The sequence below is a fragment of the Phocoena phocoena genome, chromosome 15 (genome assembly GCF_963924675.1).
Source record: "Phocoena phocoena chromosome 15, mPhoPho1.1, whole genome shotgun sequence".
NCBI lineage: Eukaryota > Metazoa > Chordata > Mammalia > Artiodactyla > Phocoenidae > Phocoena > Phocoena phocoena.
Window position 1 is genome coordinate 58645147 of NC_089233.1, and position 16379 is coordinate 58661525.

Sequence of the window (16379 nt, forward strand, 5' to 3'; positions counted from 1 at the left end):
CTTCCGCCCGTCCGGGTCACGTGGCGACGCCGCGGCCACGGCCGTCACCGCTGTGGGCGGCTGCACTCGGCCGCCGCCGCGCCCCTCCCACGCCCGGGTGGGCCCGGCGCTGGCTCCTACTCCCCACGGCGGCCACCCCTGCTGCCTTCCTGTCCCCTCGGGCGTCGGGCAGAGCAGGACATGGGTGACCGGAAGTGGGAGTTGTGAGTGTCGCAGCCCGGGGCGGGGAGGGCCCAGGCGCTGTCGGGCCTCCGCGACTCACGCATGGAGAGTGCTGGGCGTCGGGCTGCGGACCGACCGCTAACCGGGACGCACGGGCTCTGCGGGGCAGAGACTGTGCTGAAGCGACCGGCCTCTTCGGGCGCGGGAACATGAGGCCAGGCCCGGACCCCGCTGCGGGAGTGGCGCGCGGTGTGAGGGCCTGCCCGGGTCGCGGGTGAACGGCGCGGCGCCCCGGGACTCGGTAATTGGCGCGAGCGAGCGCGCGCATGCGCGGGGCGGCGGCGGGCACGTGGCGGGGCGCAGGGCTGCACCGCGCGGGAAGCGCCTCGGTGTCCTGGAGCCCTGCGGGCCTGGCGACCTCCTGCCTCATGTGCCAAGTGTAATGGAGACCGGCGCCACCATGGGCCCCACTCTGCTAACGCCACCTGGTCCCTGTAGCCCAGAGCAGCCCTGAAGGGGCCGCCGCTGGTCTCATTTATTCCGTGTGGGCCCTGGAGCCAACCTGTCCTGAGTCCCCACCCTCGCGCGGCTTAGTGGCATCTCCCAGCAGTCCGTCGTTGTTGGCGGCGTCATGGTCTTCTGTCTGGAGAACGAGGAAGCGCGCTGCCCGCTGGGAAGCACCATGGTCCAATTCCAGGCCTCTGAAGTCCAGCAGCTGCTACACAACAAGTTCGTGGTCATCTTGGGGGACTCAAGTGAGTGCCCTTCTAGAATCACACTTCCCGGTCCCACACCTGCAGCCTCTTTTCTGCATCTGAACCCTCTGCCTCCATCTCAAATCTCCTTCCTGATACCTAGTCTGGAACAGTCCAGTAGGTTTTCTCTTTTTATTTCCCTAACGCCTTACACAGGTGTCCTGACAGATGTAGCCTGTCAAGCTTTTCACCCCATCCTTGCTCAGCATTTTTCTTCCTGACAGTCCCCCACAATGTCCCTCATGGAAGCAGTGGATTGTGCCGTCTGTCTCTTGGGTGACTTGGCTGACTTATTTCTGCTAGGTGATCTTGGGTCACTATATACTGAGTTGAGAAGTGATGTACAGCTAGAAGGAACAGAGATAGTGCCAGGACTTTGTAACCTCACCTTCTCTTCTGTCTCTAAGTCAACACTCCACAAAGGTGGTGTTGGGCAACCCCAGCCCTGGGAAGATGGGAGGCCTGGATTTGGAAGGAGCTGGGGTGGAGTGCAGCCTGCCTCAGCCGCAGGATCTCTGTCTCCCTGCAGTCCAGCGGGCTGTGTACAAAGACCTGGTGCTTCTGCTCCAGAAAGACTCACTGCTCACAGCCGCCCAGCTGAAAGCCAAGGTGAGGGAAGCTTGGTGGCCATGCCAGTGGTGGGTGGGCACAGACTCTGGCCTGGTAGGGTCCTCCTCCCTGGCATGGGTCTGACTAGCTGGGTCGGGGGGTGGGCAGGGGGAGCTGAGCTTTGAACAGGACCAGCTGATGGCTGGGGGTCAGCTGGGTGAGCTGCACAACGGGACACAGTACCGAGAGGTCCGCCAGTTCTGCTCGGGTTCTGGCCACCACCTTGTACGCTTCTACTTCCTCACCCGCGTTTACTCCGAGTACCTCGAGGGAATCCTGGAGGAGCTGACGTATGGGCCTGCCCCGGACCTGGTGATCATCAACTCCTGCCTCTGGGATCTCTCCAGGTTGGGGCGGGGGGAGAGGGAAACCAGGGGTGGAGGTATGGCTCAGAGGCCACCCACCCCTGTGCTCTTGCCCACCCTTTGTGCTACCCAACAGGTATGGCCGCTGCTCGATGGAGAGCTACCGAGAGAACTTGGAGCGGGTGTTCATGCGCATGGACCAGGTGTTGCCAGACTCCTGCCTGCTGGTGTGGAACATGGCAATGCCCCTAGGAGAGCGTGTCACTGGGGGTTTCCTTCTGCCTGAGGCAAGTGACCAGAGCCCCTTAGGATAGAGGACGGGGCAGCTGACTGGTAGATAGAGGACCCTCCCTCCCAAACCTGCTTCATTCTGTGGCTCTTAGATGCTGCACTTTATCACTCAGCTCCAGCCTCTGGCAGGCTCTCTGCGGCGGGATGTGGTTGAAGGGAATTTCTATAGCGCTACACTGGCTGGGGACCACTGCTTCGATGTCTTGGACCTCCACTTTCATTTCCGGCATGCAGTACAGCACCGTCACCGGGACGGTGTCCACTGGGACCAGCATGCCCACCGCCACCTCTCACACTTGCTTCTGACCCACGTGGCTGATGCCTGGGGTGTGGAGCTGCCGAAGCGTGACTATCCCCATGGTGAGCCCTACCACAGGTGGGGACGGTAGTGATGCAAAGAGGGCCCTCAAAGCATAGGGCTCATAAACAACAGGACAGAGATCCTCAAGGGGAGTAGAGGCCCCTTGAAGGACCGTTGTGGATCCTGAGTGCTCCTTCCTTCCCCTGGGTTTCTGTATGGTCTAGCCGTGTGGTCACCTATGTGTATGTGAGTGAGCATTGAGCACATAAGGCAGCATGTCAGAGACCCTTATGCTACAGATAAACGGAAAAGGAATGGGAATACTTTTAGATAGGAGTAGATGTGGGGGGTGGAAAGGCAGAAACAGAGGAAAGGTAATCCAGACAGTGTGGCAGAAACAACGAAGCCCCTTGGCTGGTGCTGTCACCCCCTCAGTTCCTGCCTGCTTATAAAGGGAACATCGTGAGTGATTATTCCATGTCTGCTTCTGCGCTGGATCGTGTCCTCCAAGGCTAAGGTTCCTGCCTCACTTGTTGACAACTCATCCCTTTAAGCCACTTGTCTAGGACAATTGCTGTGTACATACTACCTACAGGATAGTGTTTACTGAATTGGAGACACGAGTCATGTTAGAAGGCTGTAGTAGCATTAAAGGATGTGAGGGCATAGAGAGGTCAAGAATGTCACTTTTAGCCTGGAGTTGGAACATCAGGGAAGTGAATTAGGACCTTGATTATATAATAGTCCAATTTCTTTGTTTTTTTAGGTGAGAACTAAATCTCATCTAAATCAGTTGGAGAACTGATCCCCAACAAATGAAGGGTTGCTCTAAAGGTTGTAAGGCTAGTTTATCGTGGCTCAAGTCTTCTGAATCCAGTTTGGAGCCACAGAAATAGGAACATCAAAGGGAAGAGTTGGGTGGGAAGATGAGTTGGTAAGTTTGGTTAGGGCAGATCTCTTTGAGGTACTGTGAAGATGTTGAGTAGATTTGGAGTCAGTGATGCCCAGCAGGGAGATGGCAGCTGAGGGCATGAATGTGAACAGTGACGGAAAGAGAAAACAATAGCCATGTTTTGGAGTTGGAAGGGAAGAGGGGCTGATGGAGGAGACAAGGGTAGAGTCACTTTCAGGGAGGACAGAGGCTCTTGGCCACGTGACTTGTCAGGAAGCAAGGAAGTGGTTACATTTTATAGGATAAGTGTTGAAGGAGTGGAGTAGGGTTAAAAGAAGTAATGAGCAGTTGATGGAGAGAATGGCACCTGGGCAAAATACTCTTTGTGGGAGGAAATATGAAAGGAACAAGGGCCTACTGGGAGAAGGAAGTGACAGGATCTTTGTTTTTAAGAGAGAAGGTTTACTAAGCTTATTTATTGGTCTGTGGCAAGGAGCTGGGAGAGGAAAAAGCTAAAGATACAGGAGCTGGGCAACAGAGGGAGGAGACTGGAGGGGAGCATGAGGTCAGAACAAAGGCAAATCCACTGACTATTGAGACAGGCAGGGAAGAAAGAGTGCAGCTTGGGTTTGGCCTGAAATGAGAGGGGATGAGGAAACCTGGGTAGGAAGTAGAGGGTGCTGTGTTCTCCAAGAGGAGGGAGTAGAGGTTTAGAAGTGTGGACAGCCACAGTTCAGGGCGGCCTGGCTCCCCAGGCCTACCTAAAACAACCATCCCATTCCTAGACCCATGGATTGAGGACTGGCCAGAGCCGGATCATCTCTTCCAGGGGAGCCAGGGGCAGACCCCAGCCTTCAGGGAGCAGCTGGCCTTGCCCCCACCCTCTCCTTTACCCCTTCCCATGCATTTTCCCTACCCTCTTCCTCAGCCCTCCCCACCTCCTCTGTTTCCACTCCTGCCCCAGGATCCCCCTTTTTTCCCAGGCCAGCCCTTCCCACCCCATGAATTCAACTTCAATCCAACAGAAGACTGCTCGATGCCACCCCACTTAGGTAGGTGCCTCTACAACCTCCCAGCACACCTTTTCCAGCATCCCCTTGAACATCCCCCATCCTAGCCTCCTGTGTCCAGGTGGGCTGAGAGGAGTTGGGTAGCCCTTGTGCCCCCCAGGCTTGGGTTCAGTCACAACTGAGTCTGGAGCAGCATCTGTTAGACTCATTAATTAGCTCATTGATTGTCACAATTTCCTGACTTGGAAGTAGGGGAAGTAGTATTGCCATTTTGCAAATGGGGAAATTGAAGCCCAGAGAAACTCACCCTGGAGGACCAGAACTGCCTGAATGCAGAGCTGGGCTCACCCTGGCCAGAAGCCCACTCTGATAATGGCTGGTTCTTTTGTAGGATGTAGCCCCGGAGTGAACTTTGTGCCTGGCCCCCTGCCTCCTCCAGTCCCCAGCCCTATCCCCCATGGTCAGCACCGGGGCCTGGCCGTCCACCGGGGGATGCCACGCTGTATTCACACCAGCCCCTACCACGTGCCAAGAACAGGGGCACCCTGCAGGCAGCGTCCCAGACACTCAGACAGGCTGATCCATACATACAAACTGGACAAATGGCCTCCTCCCCATTCGGGGACGTGGCCTGGGTAGAGTGGATCTTATGCTGGAGCTGAATGTGCCAGTGGCCCTGCAGTGCCTGCTTGCCACCCCAGGTGCTGGGCCAGGGTATCTTGCTATGCCTGGCATTGTTGTTGTCCATTGCTGTCACCAATAAAGGCATGGAAGAACAGAGTAGCATCTTTTTGTGTAAGGGAGTAGGTCTCCCAGCCATGATCTTAAAAGTTGGGGAGCCTGCCTCTGGGCTCTCTGCGACCTTGGACCTTTTAACCCACACTGTTTAGAAATCATTGAATGCATCCTTCCTACTGTCTCACTTGTTTACACCCTCACCAGAACACACGTGTACTTAACAAAGACCTTGGAGGGGTTCTCTGTTGTCAGCAGCTCTTTGGGATTGGGAAGTATCAAGGGCTGAGTTGAAATTGTCAATATTTTATATGCAGTTTGGAATCTGGCTAGATCTTACCTATACCAGTCTCACACATTCATGTGTATGTTCAACACTCATCTGCTCCTGGAGATACAAGACACCTTGCACAATTTCTTGGCACATGGTAGACACTCATTAAGTGGTTGGAACTAAACAAAAAGCTCCTGAGCCCCTGTGGGAGACTGATTAGAACCCTCCTCCTCTCAGAAATCACCCAAGCAAAAGTGAAAATGAGAAACAGAAATGTAAATACCATATCTGATGACCAGGAAAGAGCAGAAACTCCAAACAGTGAATTAGGTGGATAGGCTGAAAAACGCAGTGGAACCACTGCTTGATACAAATCAGTTTGGAAATTCTTGGGCAGCATTTACTAAAGTTGAACATTTATGTACTCTGTGATTCAGCAGTTTCACTTCAAGAGAAATGAGTACATCTAGACAGATTTACCAAAAGACCTGTGCAAGAATATTCATAAAAGTTTTATTATAGTAGCCAAAACTTGGAAACAAGCCAAATGTCCATCAACAGGAGAGTGGGGACTTCCCTGGTGGCGCAGTGGTTAGGAATCCGCCTGCCAATGCAGGGGACATGGGTTTGAGCCCTCGTCTGGGAGGATCCCACATGCCACAGAGCAACTAGGCCCATGTGCCACAGCTGCTGAGCCTGCGCTCTGGAGCCTGTGAGCCACAACTGCGGAGCCTGTGTGCCACAGCTGGTGAAGCCCGCGTGCCTTGAGCCTGTGCTCCGCAGCCGGGGGGAAGCCACCGCAATGAGAAGCCCGCGCACTGCAATGAAGAGTAGCCCCTGCTCACCGCGACTAGAGAAAGCCCGCGCGCAGCAACGAGGACCCAATGCAGCCAAAAACATAATTTTTTTTAAAAAAGGAGAGTGGATATTCGTCCCATACAATGGGATAGTAATAAAGGAAAACAAATGCTGATAGATGCAATGACATGGATAAATCTCACAGATATAATGTTGAAAGAAGCCAGAAACTAGAGTACATTTTATATGATTTTATTCTGCATGATTTCAAGAATAGGCTAATCTATGGTGATAGAAATCAGAATTGTGGTTACCTTTTGGGGGAGGTATTGATTGGGAAAGGGCATGATGGAACTACCTGGGATGATGGAAAAGTTCTATCTGGCTGGTAGTTACATGGCCACACAAAGACACACAAATATGTTAAAGTTTATTGAGCCAGAGACCTCCCTGGCAGTCCAGTGATTAAGACTCTGCCCTTCCAGTGCAGGGGTATGGGTTCAATCCCAGGTCGGCCTGCATGCCGTGCAGTGAGGGCAAAAAAAATTTTTTAATTGAGCCATACCCTCGATATTTCTGCATGTTATTCATGTAAAATGTATGAATTATATGTCAATTAAAAGGGAACCAGTGGAGTTCCCTGGTGGCCTACTGGTTAGGATTCACTGCCATGGCCTGGTTCAATCCCTGGTCAGGAGCTGAGATCCCACAAGTCGTGCAGTTTGGCCAAAAAAAAAAAAAAGAATCAGGATATCCAGGAGTGGTTTAACATTAAAAAGACACCTAAAAATTTAATTCACCATATAAACAGAATAAAGCAGAATAAGTAGTCCTTGTAGTAGATGAAGAAAAAAAAATTTTTTTTAACATTCAACATCCACTCATGATCAAAACTGCTACTAGCAAACTAGGAGTAGAAAGGAATTTCCTTGACTGGATAAAAGTTAACTATCAAAACTCCACAGTAATTCTTAATGGTGGAAACCTAAAAGCAGTTATTTCAAAATCAGGATCAAGTCAAAGTTACCTGTGAACAGCAATTCCATATACCATTGTCTGGGAATTCCAGCTTGTATAGTCAGAAGATGAACACAAAGGAAGAGGACCTATTCTCATAACATCTGGCTTTTAGATGGATGTGGTATCCTTGGGTTTAGAGGGCTTCACAACTTACATATATGTTACAAATATTTTGCAAGTATACAGTATCACATATCAATTTTTAAAACTTTTTTGGTTTTAGACATTTGAAGACACAGGCCAGAAAATATGATAAAAGCTACAGCTCCTAAGTTCTTCTATTTTGAAGATGGAAAATATTTGAAAGGTAATAGAAATGTTTGCTCAGCAGAAAATAACTTGTCCAAAGTTGGTTGCATCCATATCCTGACAGAACCTTACAAAAGACAGGTCTTTAACCCCGGAAGGATGGAATAATAGACTAGGGTTAGGACAGCAGTTGGAGACAGTGAAGCCGGCTAGATTGGGCCCTTCCTTCTCCTGGATTCTCATGAGCTCTGCCCTCGATGCCTCTGGGTTTCAGGCTGGGGAACTCAGGCTAGAGTTTTGGGTTAAGGAGATTTTGAGGAGTCAGTGAAGCCGCCAGTGGGCCGGAGATGCTCCTTCCTGGCCCCAGGATCTACCCTCTCCGCCACTGCCGGCCCGGCCCGGGAGATACCTCTCCTCCTCCTCAGTTCCTTCCCACACCCAGCCAAGCCCGACTCTTCGTAGCCAGAGCTGGAGGTCTCCGCTAGGGGAGCAAGCCATGCACCGAGTCAAGGGGCTGCGATTCCGGGGGTGGGGTGGAGGTGGGGGGAGGTGTTGATTTACGGGGGTGGCTAGCACTTACCCTATGTGGGTGCCCACAGCCCTCTGATCCCTGGCAAGGCTAGGAATTTCCTTCCCAACATCAGGCCCATGCCCACCCAACTGTACCTCCACGGTCAACGCGCGAGCTCGGCGCTCTCCAGCCGTCGCCCTGACCCCTCTCCCGCGCACCTGAGCCTAGAGGTCGCTCCTGGGGCAACCTCCCCGCGCAGCGCAGGTCTTCTCCTCCTCCTCCTCCTCCCCCAAGGATCCAGTCGGCCCCCTCCTTCTCTGTGGCCACGGACTCTCGGCGAGTAGTGCTGCTCCCCTCACCCGCTAGCGGGGGCGAGGCCGCCCCCTTTCCCCGGCACAGAAGCGTCTGGGTGAGAGCGCCCCCTCCCGGCTTCACGTAGCTGGTCCTGAGCGGTTCCCTGGGCGCCGCACCGCCTGCTTCCAGAGACCCCTCTTCTTCCCTCTAGGGTGGCCACTGACAACTCTAGCTCAAGTGGAGCCCCCAGCCTTATGATCCCCCTTGACACCGCCCTCTCTGACCCTCCCGCATCCTGGCCGCTCCTACTCATTGCTCCCCGGTCCTTGGGGCAGAGGAAAGTCCTACCGGGCGCTCCTGCTCCTAGGCGCCCCCCCAGGGTGCGTGTATGCCGCTGTGGATCCTCTCTCTGCTTTCTCACATGCAAGGCCCCTCGCGGCTGACACCTCCTCCACTCCGGTTCTTTATGCTCCGCCTGATCTGATTATTTTTCTGGCCAGGCCACGAGCGTTACTGGAACCCCACCCCATCTGAGCCCGCTGCGGGGTTGGATGGGGTAGGGCCAGCAAAGAAAACTCACCCAACCTCCCAGGTCACTGAGGCCAGTGGGACAGCTTTCCCTTCTTGGCCCAAACGGAAGGGCTTAGAACTTCATTCTAGCATGTTCATTCTCCCCAGGCTTGCATTATTAAGCGTTTTAAGTCTAAATGGATGACTTTGTCTACATTTAAAGTAATTTCAGGAGTTATGTTTTTCTTTCCTCTCTGCAAGGTCCCTCACTTTATTTCCTTTTATCTGTGTACTCCATCCATCCCATTTGGCTGGCTCTAGAGTTCGCCATTCCATTCTATTTTTTGTTCTTATCAAGAAAAAAAAAAAGAAGAAGAAGAAAGTGTCTGGTTTTGTTGGCATGCATTTTAAGTTTGTGTGAAAAAAATTGCATTATTTTTCATTCAGCTTCTTTTCACTCAACACTAGGATTTCAAGATCAATCCATATAGTTTCCACCCTTTCTAACTGCTGCCTCCTCTCCACAGTGCTCATCCACCATGTTTCACATTTTCCATTTCCTGCCACCACCAGTGAGTGCAATCATCATTCTCAGACGTATCCCCTCAACATATCCCCTCACCTGCAGCACTTCTCACAGTGTGCAAAGTTATCCCTTGGGAGTCTTGTTAAAAATGCAGGTTCTGATTCATCACACCTGGGGCGAGGCCTGAGACTCTACATTTGTAGCCAGTTTACAGGTGATGCCTATACTGCTAGCCCTGGGACCACACTTTGAGGAACAAGGCCATTATGGGCCTCTGTGAGAATTCATTTTGGGTTGCTGGGTCACAGGGTATGTGTTGATCTAATTTGATAAGTATTGCCTATCTGCTCTCCAGTCTGGCTGTGCCACCCTACCCCACACCAGCAACGCAGGAGGGTAGAAGATATATATTTATGTGGGGAAGGGAAGAAGGCCTTCTCCTTGCTCCTGCCAAAATCCTGCCCCCCAGTGTGTCTGGTCTGGGCCGAAACCTCCTCTCTCAATCAGAGTGGCCCCAAGGCTCTGGAGTGATGTCCCTGGCTAGCAATGCACGGCCAAGTCAATGATGGGCCCAAGATTGGCATCCTGGCTTCATCTCTGACAGGAGCTTAAAGAACAGGCATTGAGAAGCCCTGGGGTCTTCAGTTAGGTTATATTTCCTCCATTGCTTTCCCTTTAGTAGCCTGTTAGGCTGCACTAGGACTCAAAACAACCTGGCCTTGCCATTGGCAAGCAGCTATCCTGTGCCTGACTTCTCATCTCTAAAATGGGATGGTAACAGCATAGCTACAGTTTGTGGTGTGAGGAGTCAGTCCAGAAACTTTGCCTCACATACCAAGTGCCCCACAGGGGCCCCAAGACAGGTGTTCTTGCCTTTGTTTTAACCAAGAGGAAAATGAAGTTCAAGAAGGCTTAGCAATTTTTACCAAAGCCATGGAGCTAGAAAGTGACAATGCTGGGATTCAAACCCAGCTTCAGCTAATACACCAGAGCCTGTGCTAACCATGAACCTATTCCACCTCCATGTCCTGCCTTTGCCCTTGCTACCAGGTCATATTTCAGGGAGAACTGAAAGGAAAAAAGGAGGATTGTGTCTGGGGTTTCAGGAGCTGCTGTTGATGACCAGTGGCCAGATGACCAGAGTTATGAAACTCCGCAGCAAATGGGTTTTAGCAAAAATGAACCTGGGTTCTAGGGGCTGGTCCCCAGGGCTTGAGTATTTAGCTGGCAGGAGAGGGGCCTTTTGGTTGAGGGATTTAGGAACAGGGATTTTAGGGTTATGTATATAGTGGGGTCAAGACTAGATTGGGGAGGGTCAGGGATTAGGTGGAGGTCTGGAGTGAGGTGGGGGTCAGGTGGTGGGTCTTATCTATCAAACGTCTTACCTGTAGTAACTGATCACTCACTGTTTTATTTGGAGGGTTAGCTGATGTGTGAACAGCCAGCATCCTGGGCATCAAGGGATGCCACCTTCCAAGGCCCTCCTGGTGCTGTAAGCAGCTTGTTGGATTGGTTTTAGAAACCCGTGGGCCATGCTTTCCCCACTCACATAGCTGTGCAAGACTTTTCCTGGCACCAAGCCCCAGCCCCAAGCATTTCACAATCAGAAGAGTTCGACACCTGCATATTTTGAGATTTCATGGCATACAACCTTTTAAATTTTGTTCACATTCGTCCATCCGCTGTTTACCATGGTAGGGCCCCAGTTGTATCCATGACAGAACATTTCTCTGAAGGCCTGGAGAAGCTTCCTGCTGTTTAGAGTTCAATACAATATCGTGCAGTTTTCTGGTCTTTTCAAAGTACTTCACACATAGGTATTATTGCCTTTGACTCACAACAGCTCCATGACAGGACCCACTTAATACCAAGGCTCAAAGAAACTAATTGGCCAAGGCCACACATTGCATAGGTGGGTGAAATGGGACTTCTTGTTTGTTTTTCCATAGCAAACCTCAGGAGTCTTAAAGAGTAAGTGCTCTCTGGGAACCTCACTACACTGGTTGGCCCATTTCCCAGAGGTGGGGATGTGGACTGAGGCAGGAGGTAGGAAGTCTAGGGAGTGGGGGAATGCTTAGGCAGAAAGGTCCGGAAGGTGAGTTGGCTGAGGTCCCATGAGGCTTCTGGCTAGACCTCTCGCAGCTAAGTTTCTGTCAGTGGGCCCTTTCTAGAGCCTGGGGAAGTGGAAAGAGGAGGTTGGTGGGGGGAATGGCAAATACAGAGGTACCTAAGTAGTTCTCTATGAATCTGAAGCTGAGACAGTTGAGCAGCTGCAAAAAAAAGATGCTGCCAGCTGCTAAGGGGGCCCCAGTGGTGTCACCACATGCATGTGGGAGCTCTTGACGGCTTGGTCAAGCTCTGCCCCTGGCTAAGCCTTCTGCCCTAATGTCTCTTCTCAAAGTCCCTGCCCCCCCCACCCTAAGTACCTGCAGCATCAGCTTGAGGGAGGTGCCCAGAGGTCAGGACAGCCTACCCTGCCAGTTCCAGCAACATCATGCATGCCCTGACCAGTCCCAACTAAGGCCTGAAGGTCTGGGGCCTGCTGAGGCAGGAAGGCCCTGGTCCCAACTGCCCTCCCTCTCCCCTGGGCTTCAGGCCCTAGGCCAGGGCTCAACAGACACAAGCAGCAGGATGGGGTTGCCCTTCTATTGGTCCAAGTCCTGAGCATGGCTTGGGTGAGACATGGAGGTGAGGAGGCCCACGAGGCTCAGCAGTGTGGAGAAAAGCAGCAGGAAGGAGGCGGTGAAAAGCAGGGCGGGGAGGGCACTGAGCACCAGCAGCAGGACAGCCGGCAGCAGATGGAGCCATGCTGCAGCTGCCACGGGCCACAAGGAGCTCAGCAGGTGGGAGCCGGTGGTGAAGAGCGCGTGGCACAGCATCAGCACCAGCAGCAGGTAGAGGGTCCCCTCCAGACCCCACAGCACACACTGCAGCGGTTGCCGCCAGCCTGACGTGGTCCACCACTGTGTCCAGCTTGGGGGCACATGGCACACGCACCAGCGCACCCAGCCCTCCCGCGTGACCCAGGCCGACCAGGGCACCGCACGCTGTGGCCCCTCACCAGCCCCGATGGCATGCGTCTCCGCTCGCGGCTGCTGCATCACCTCTGGTGCACCTGGGGAGAGAGCCACGCCAGCTGCAGGAGCAGCCCTGGAGATGCCTGGCACCTTAGGGTGGGTGAGGGTGCAGGGGTCAGGAGGGTACCAGCATGGGTGTGGTGGGGCTTTGAGCTGGGGCATGGGTCTTACCTCTGGGCAGAGCCACCTAGGTCATGTTGCTTCCTGCAGCGTCCAGCCAGAGTGGAGCCCCCACTCGCACTGCCCCCACCCTTCCCAAAGGAGCCCCATTGTGACCTGGACTAGGGTGGGGTCCAGCCAAGAGAGGAAACACTGCAGGATGTGAGGCTTACCTGAGCCTCTTTCATGGACCCTCCAGGCTGGCAGGGAGCCTGGTGAGCCCACAGATGTAGTTTCTCATGTTTTCTTATGGAAAGACCTCTCTGGATCCCTCCTTTCCCTGCTGGCCGATATCCAGTCCCAATCCACTCTCTTACAGTTCTTTCTCTCTGGACCCTCATTCTCTAGAACCACAGTGGAGGCCAGAATAGTGACCCCTAACCTAGAGGTTCTGAGATGGCTCCATTCCCTGCACTGGGCTCCCTGTCCCTTATCTCACTTTTTACTGATGCCCTCAGACTCAGACCTAGGTATCTACTGTCCACATTGTGGGGAGACCTCAGAGGTCCCCCAAGGTAGGTGCAGGCTGGGGGATAAAGGAGTATTCTCCCACCTTCCCAGACCAGGGTGGAGGAAAGGAGGCCTGAGGAAACAGCATTGTCAGTGTGTTTCCGGAGGGCATTCAGGCCCAAGGATGGAGGCAGAAAGCCAGGGCAAGCAGTGCCAAGGGCATGCCGCGGGCTCCCAGGAGTAGCCCCAGGCCCAGGAGCAGCAGCAGCAGAGCCTCCTGGAGGCTGAGTCGTCCTGTGACTGCCACTGTGGGCAGGAGTGGAGCCTGCTGCTGCCCTGGACCCTCGCCGGCCCCCTGACTCTGGCCCCCTGTGAGATGTGTGTGCTGTGGCCAGGTGGGACCTGCAGGCCTGTGGAGAGAAAGGGTGGCAGCTGGGCTTTGGGAGGTTGACCCCTTGCTCACCTGCCCAACCTGCCAGGCTGCTGTCCACTTACCGGTGGAGCAGGTCGAAGGCCAGTAAGCTGACCAGTAGCAGCAGCAGCGAGGCTGAGCCAGCTGTGGAAAAGACTGCCCGAATTGCCAGCCCCAGTGCCCCCAGCCCTAGGATACTGTCCAGGACCTGGGCCTGGCTAGGGCCCCAGGGGGACACACATGGACCCACTGGGCTACCCGATCCCTCCCCACACCCACGCCCCTGGAAGGGACTGGGACAGGATAAGCAAGGGCTTTGGGCCTGGGTAAGCAGAGGCGGGTCATGGAGGGAGGTGGAGGTTACAGGAAGGACTAGGGCTGGGAAGGAGTATTGGGGGGAGGACCATGGGAGGGGGTGGGGCCCTGGCAGACACTCAAGGGTGAGCTCAGGCAGTGGGGAGCTGGGCTCCTTAGAAATCTCCCCGTCCCCACACACCCACCCACCAAACCCTCCTCACCCCCTCCCACTTCAGTCAGCCATTCTGGTGGGTTGGGCGGCTGGAGCATTGTGACCTACTGCCAGGTGGGGACCTGGGGTAAGGGGCAGGCTAGTGCTGGTTCTGGCCTCATAAGTAGCGGGTAGCTTAGGCAGAGTTTAGCCAAAGGGAGGTCTGACTTTTGAGAGCTAAGACTAATCCTCTTGTCTTTGCTAATTCTCCGCCCTAGGGCCCTCCGGTGGGGATTTGAGTTGCCAGGAAGGCATTATAACCCCATCACCACCTGGGCAGCTTACCACAGGATGAAGGGCTGCTTGTCTCTCGGGTTCCCGGGGCTGGGTGTCCAGGGGCAAGTCACTCAATCTGTCTGTCCCCAGCTCTCTCCCCTGAAAGTAGGGTGAGGCCTGTGGGCTCTTGTGGGGGATTTTTCAGAACTGCAGTCCTGGAATGCAGAGATAGACTCTGCCAGGAAGCAACCAGAGGCTTTCTGGGGCAGGGCTCCCACATGACCTACTAAATGGGGGTGGGGCAGGAAGGGGCTGTTTAGCTGTTTGAAGCATTGCTGTTTGTGGGAGGTGTTCTGGATACTGGCATTCCAGAAATGGCACAGAGAATGACTGTAAGAGGGCTACAACATAGTAACCCCAAAATTGGAGATTAAGGTCACCCTCCAAGAATGAAATTATGGAAAATGAGCATGTATGAAGGGATTGGTCACCTGGAAAGGAAACCTATCTCCACTAATAATCTGTAAATGGTTACAGAGGTTCAGTTTAGTGACTTGAGAGGCAAGAGTGGAAATGGGTCATAACTGAGAGAACTTAATCCTTGTTCACATATCATACTTCGAAGGAAAACTGATGGAGGTAGGGGTAGGGGGACAGTGACCACACAGGCCCTAGGAGAGGAGGAGACAGAGCAAGGGTCCGGCTGCATATCTGCCTCCAGGGGATTCTGTTCAAAGATTCAAGCCTGGTGACCTTGAGATCTTTGGTGGTGGTGAGCTCAACAGTCATAGAGCCAATGCCCCCAGCCCTTGGAACCATTCATTGATTGCCTTTCTCTGAGTCTTCCCAGAGCAATAAAGCAATGCCCACAAAATTCTGAGGGAAAATGATTTACAACCTAGTAACATATCTGTCTAAACGATTATCAAGTATAAGGGTAGAATAAAGACATTTTAAGCCAAACAAGGTTTCAAAAACTTGACCTTGCATACACTCTTTCTTAGGAAGCTACTAGAGCATGTGCTTCAGAAAAATAAGGAACTAAACTAAGAAAGAAGTGAGGCTAAACACAGGAGAGTGGTGATGAGAAAGACCTGGGACATCAGCTATGTTTCCAGGCGAGGAAAGCAAGCAACCCAGCCTGGAATCAAAAGATAGATGCTCCAGGAGGGATGTCTCCAGAAGAAAATGAAACTGATTATCTGCTGGGTTTTTTTTGTTTGTTTTCTAATTTATTTATTTTTGGCTGCATTGGGTCTTCGTTGCTGTATGAGGGCTTCTCATTGCAGTGGCTTCTCCTGTTGCAGAGCACGGGCTCTAGGCGCGCGGGCTTCAGTAGTTGTGGCACACGGGCTCAGCTACTCTGCAGCATGTGGGATCCTCCTAGAACAGGGCTCGAACCCATGTCCCCTGCATTGGCAGGCAGATTCTTAACCACTGCGCCACCAGGGAAGTCCCTATCTGCTGTTTTTAGACATATGCAAAATGTTTAGTTTTGTTGGAAGCTTTGGGATTGAATTAGCAACTAGTGCCTTGAAAACCAAGCAAATGGTAAAACAAAGTAATTGCTAACTCCAGGGAACAAAAAAAGTTGAACAATAATCTTTACATGGTCATAATATAAGCACTGAATATTGACTCCAGTGATTTAGTTCTTTTGGGAGGATGGCAGGAGGAAATGTGTATGTGTATTTTGGTGTATGTTGGGGAGAGGGGTGGTAGGAAAGCTAAATCCTTAATTCCATAGCAGGAAATCCACAGATAACATCTAAACATAAAAATCCAAGAAATAGCAATAGAAGCATAAAGGTAAATACAAGAAGGAATAACAAACAGAACTAAACGTGGTTGACTTGAGAATAGAGAAGCATAGAGAAGAATCTTCTGTTACAGGCCTATATGTGATTTACCTTTAAAATTATATTCTACATGGACTTCCCTGGTGGTCCAGTGAGTAAGACTCCACACTCCCAATGCAGGGGACCCAGGTTCGATCCCTGGTTGGGGAACTAGATCCTGCATGCACGCCACAACTAAGACTCCGCATGCTGCAACTAAGAAGTCTGCATGCTGCAACTGAAGATCCTGCCTGCCTCAACTAAGACCTGGTGTACCCAAAATAAATAAATAAATATATATTTTTAAAGGGTCTTAAAAATTATATTCTGTAGTATTCCGATTAAAATGATTTCATTTAAAACAAGCAAATCAGTATAGGGTCCTTTGGTGGAGATCAGGAATATACCCTCCCAGGATGAATGAAATACCAATTTCCTAATGTTACGTGGATGTCCTCATATGGCTTGAGATAAAAT

At 52.4% G+C, this 16379-nt stretch overlaps 3 protein-coding genes across 5 annotated transcripts; 1 reads left to right on the forward strand and 2 right to left on the reverse strand.

The window, feature by feature from the left end:
- The first annotated feature begins 50 nt into the window (after positions 1–50).
- PCED1A (PC-esterase domain containing 1A) lies at positions 51–5103 on the forward strand. 3 transcript variants are annotated; one of them, XM_065892109.1, is made up of 8 exons: positions 51–463; positions 757–917; positions 1447–1526; positions 1635–1873; positions 1968–2118; positions 2236–2482; positions 4101–4367; positions 4717–5103. In XM_065892109.1, the coding sequence occupies exons 2-8, from the start codon at positions 794–796 to the stop codon at positions 4962–4964; spliced, it is 1356 nt and encodes a 451-aa protein (XP_065748181.1). In that variant the 5' UTR covers positions 51–463; positions 757–793; the 3' UTR covers positions 4965–5103. The 3 variants fall into 3 exon arrangements, with proteins under 3 accessions (XP_065748181.1, XP_065748182.1, XP_065748183.1); XM_065892110.1 differs by having other exon boundaries at positions 96–463; positions 773–917; XM_065892111.1 differs by having other exon boundaries at positions 96–463; positions 773–917; positions 1788–1873.
- Positions 5104–11887: 6784 nt separating this feature from the next.
- Positions 11888–12528, reverse strand: TMEM239 (transmembrane protein 239). Its single transcript, XM_065893608.1, has 2 exons — positions 12491–12528; positions 11888–12409 (listed from the first exon to the last, which is right to left on the reverse strand). Exon 2 carries the CDS (start codon positions 12341–12343, stop codon positions 11888–11890), a length of 456 nt encoding a protein of 151 aa, XP_065749680.1. The 5' UTR covers positions 12344–12409; positions 12491–12528.
- Positions 12529–13100: 572 nt separating this feature from the next.
- C15H20orf141 (chromosome 15 C20orf141 homolog) lies at positions 13101–13685 on the reverse strand. The gene is given in 3 exon segments (XM_065893621.1): positions 13101–13338; positions 13424–13613; positions 13616–13685. Coding segments are annotated over 3 exon segments (498 nt in total).
- Positions 13686–16379: the final 2694 nt, after the last annotated feature.

What these genes read in the sequence shown, in the direction of transcription:
- PCED1A (XM_065892109.1), top strand. Translation starts at nt 794, where the DNA reads ATGGTCTTCTGTCTGGAGAACGAGGAAGCGCGCTGCCCGCTGGGAAGC. An exon ending in GAAGCGTGACTATCCCCATG is followed by an intron (nt 2,483 to 4,100) that starts GTGAGCCCTACC and finishes TCCCATTCCTAG; the next exon opens with ACCCATGGATTGAGGACTGG. An exon ending in CTCGATGCCACCCCACTTAG is followed by an intron (nt 4,368 to 4,716) that starts GTAGGTGCCTCT and finishes GTTCTTTTGTAG; the next exon opens with GATGTAGCCCCGGAGTGAAC.
- TMEM239 (XM_065893608.1), bottom strand. Translation starts at nt 12,343, where the DNA reads ATGCAGCAGCCGCGAGCGGAGACGCATGCCATCGGGGCTGGTGAGGGG.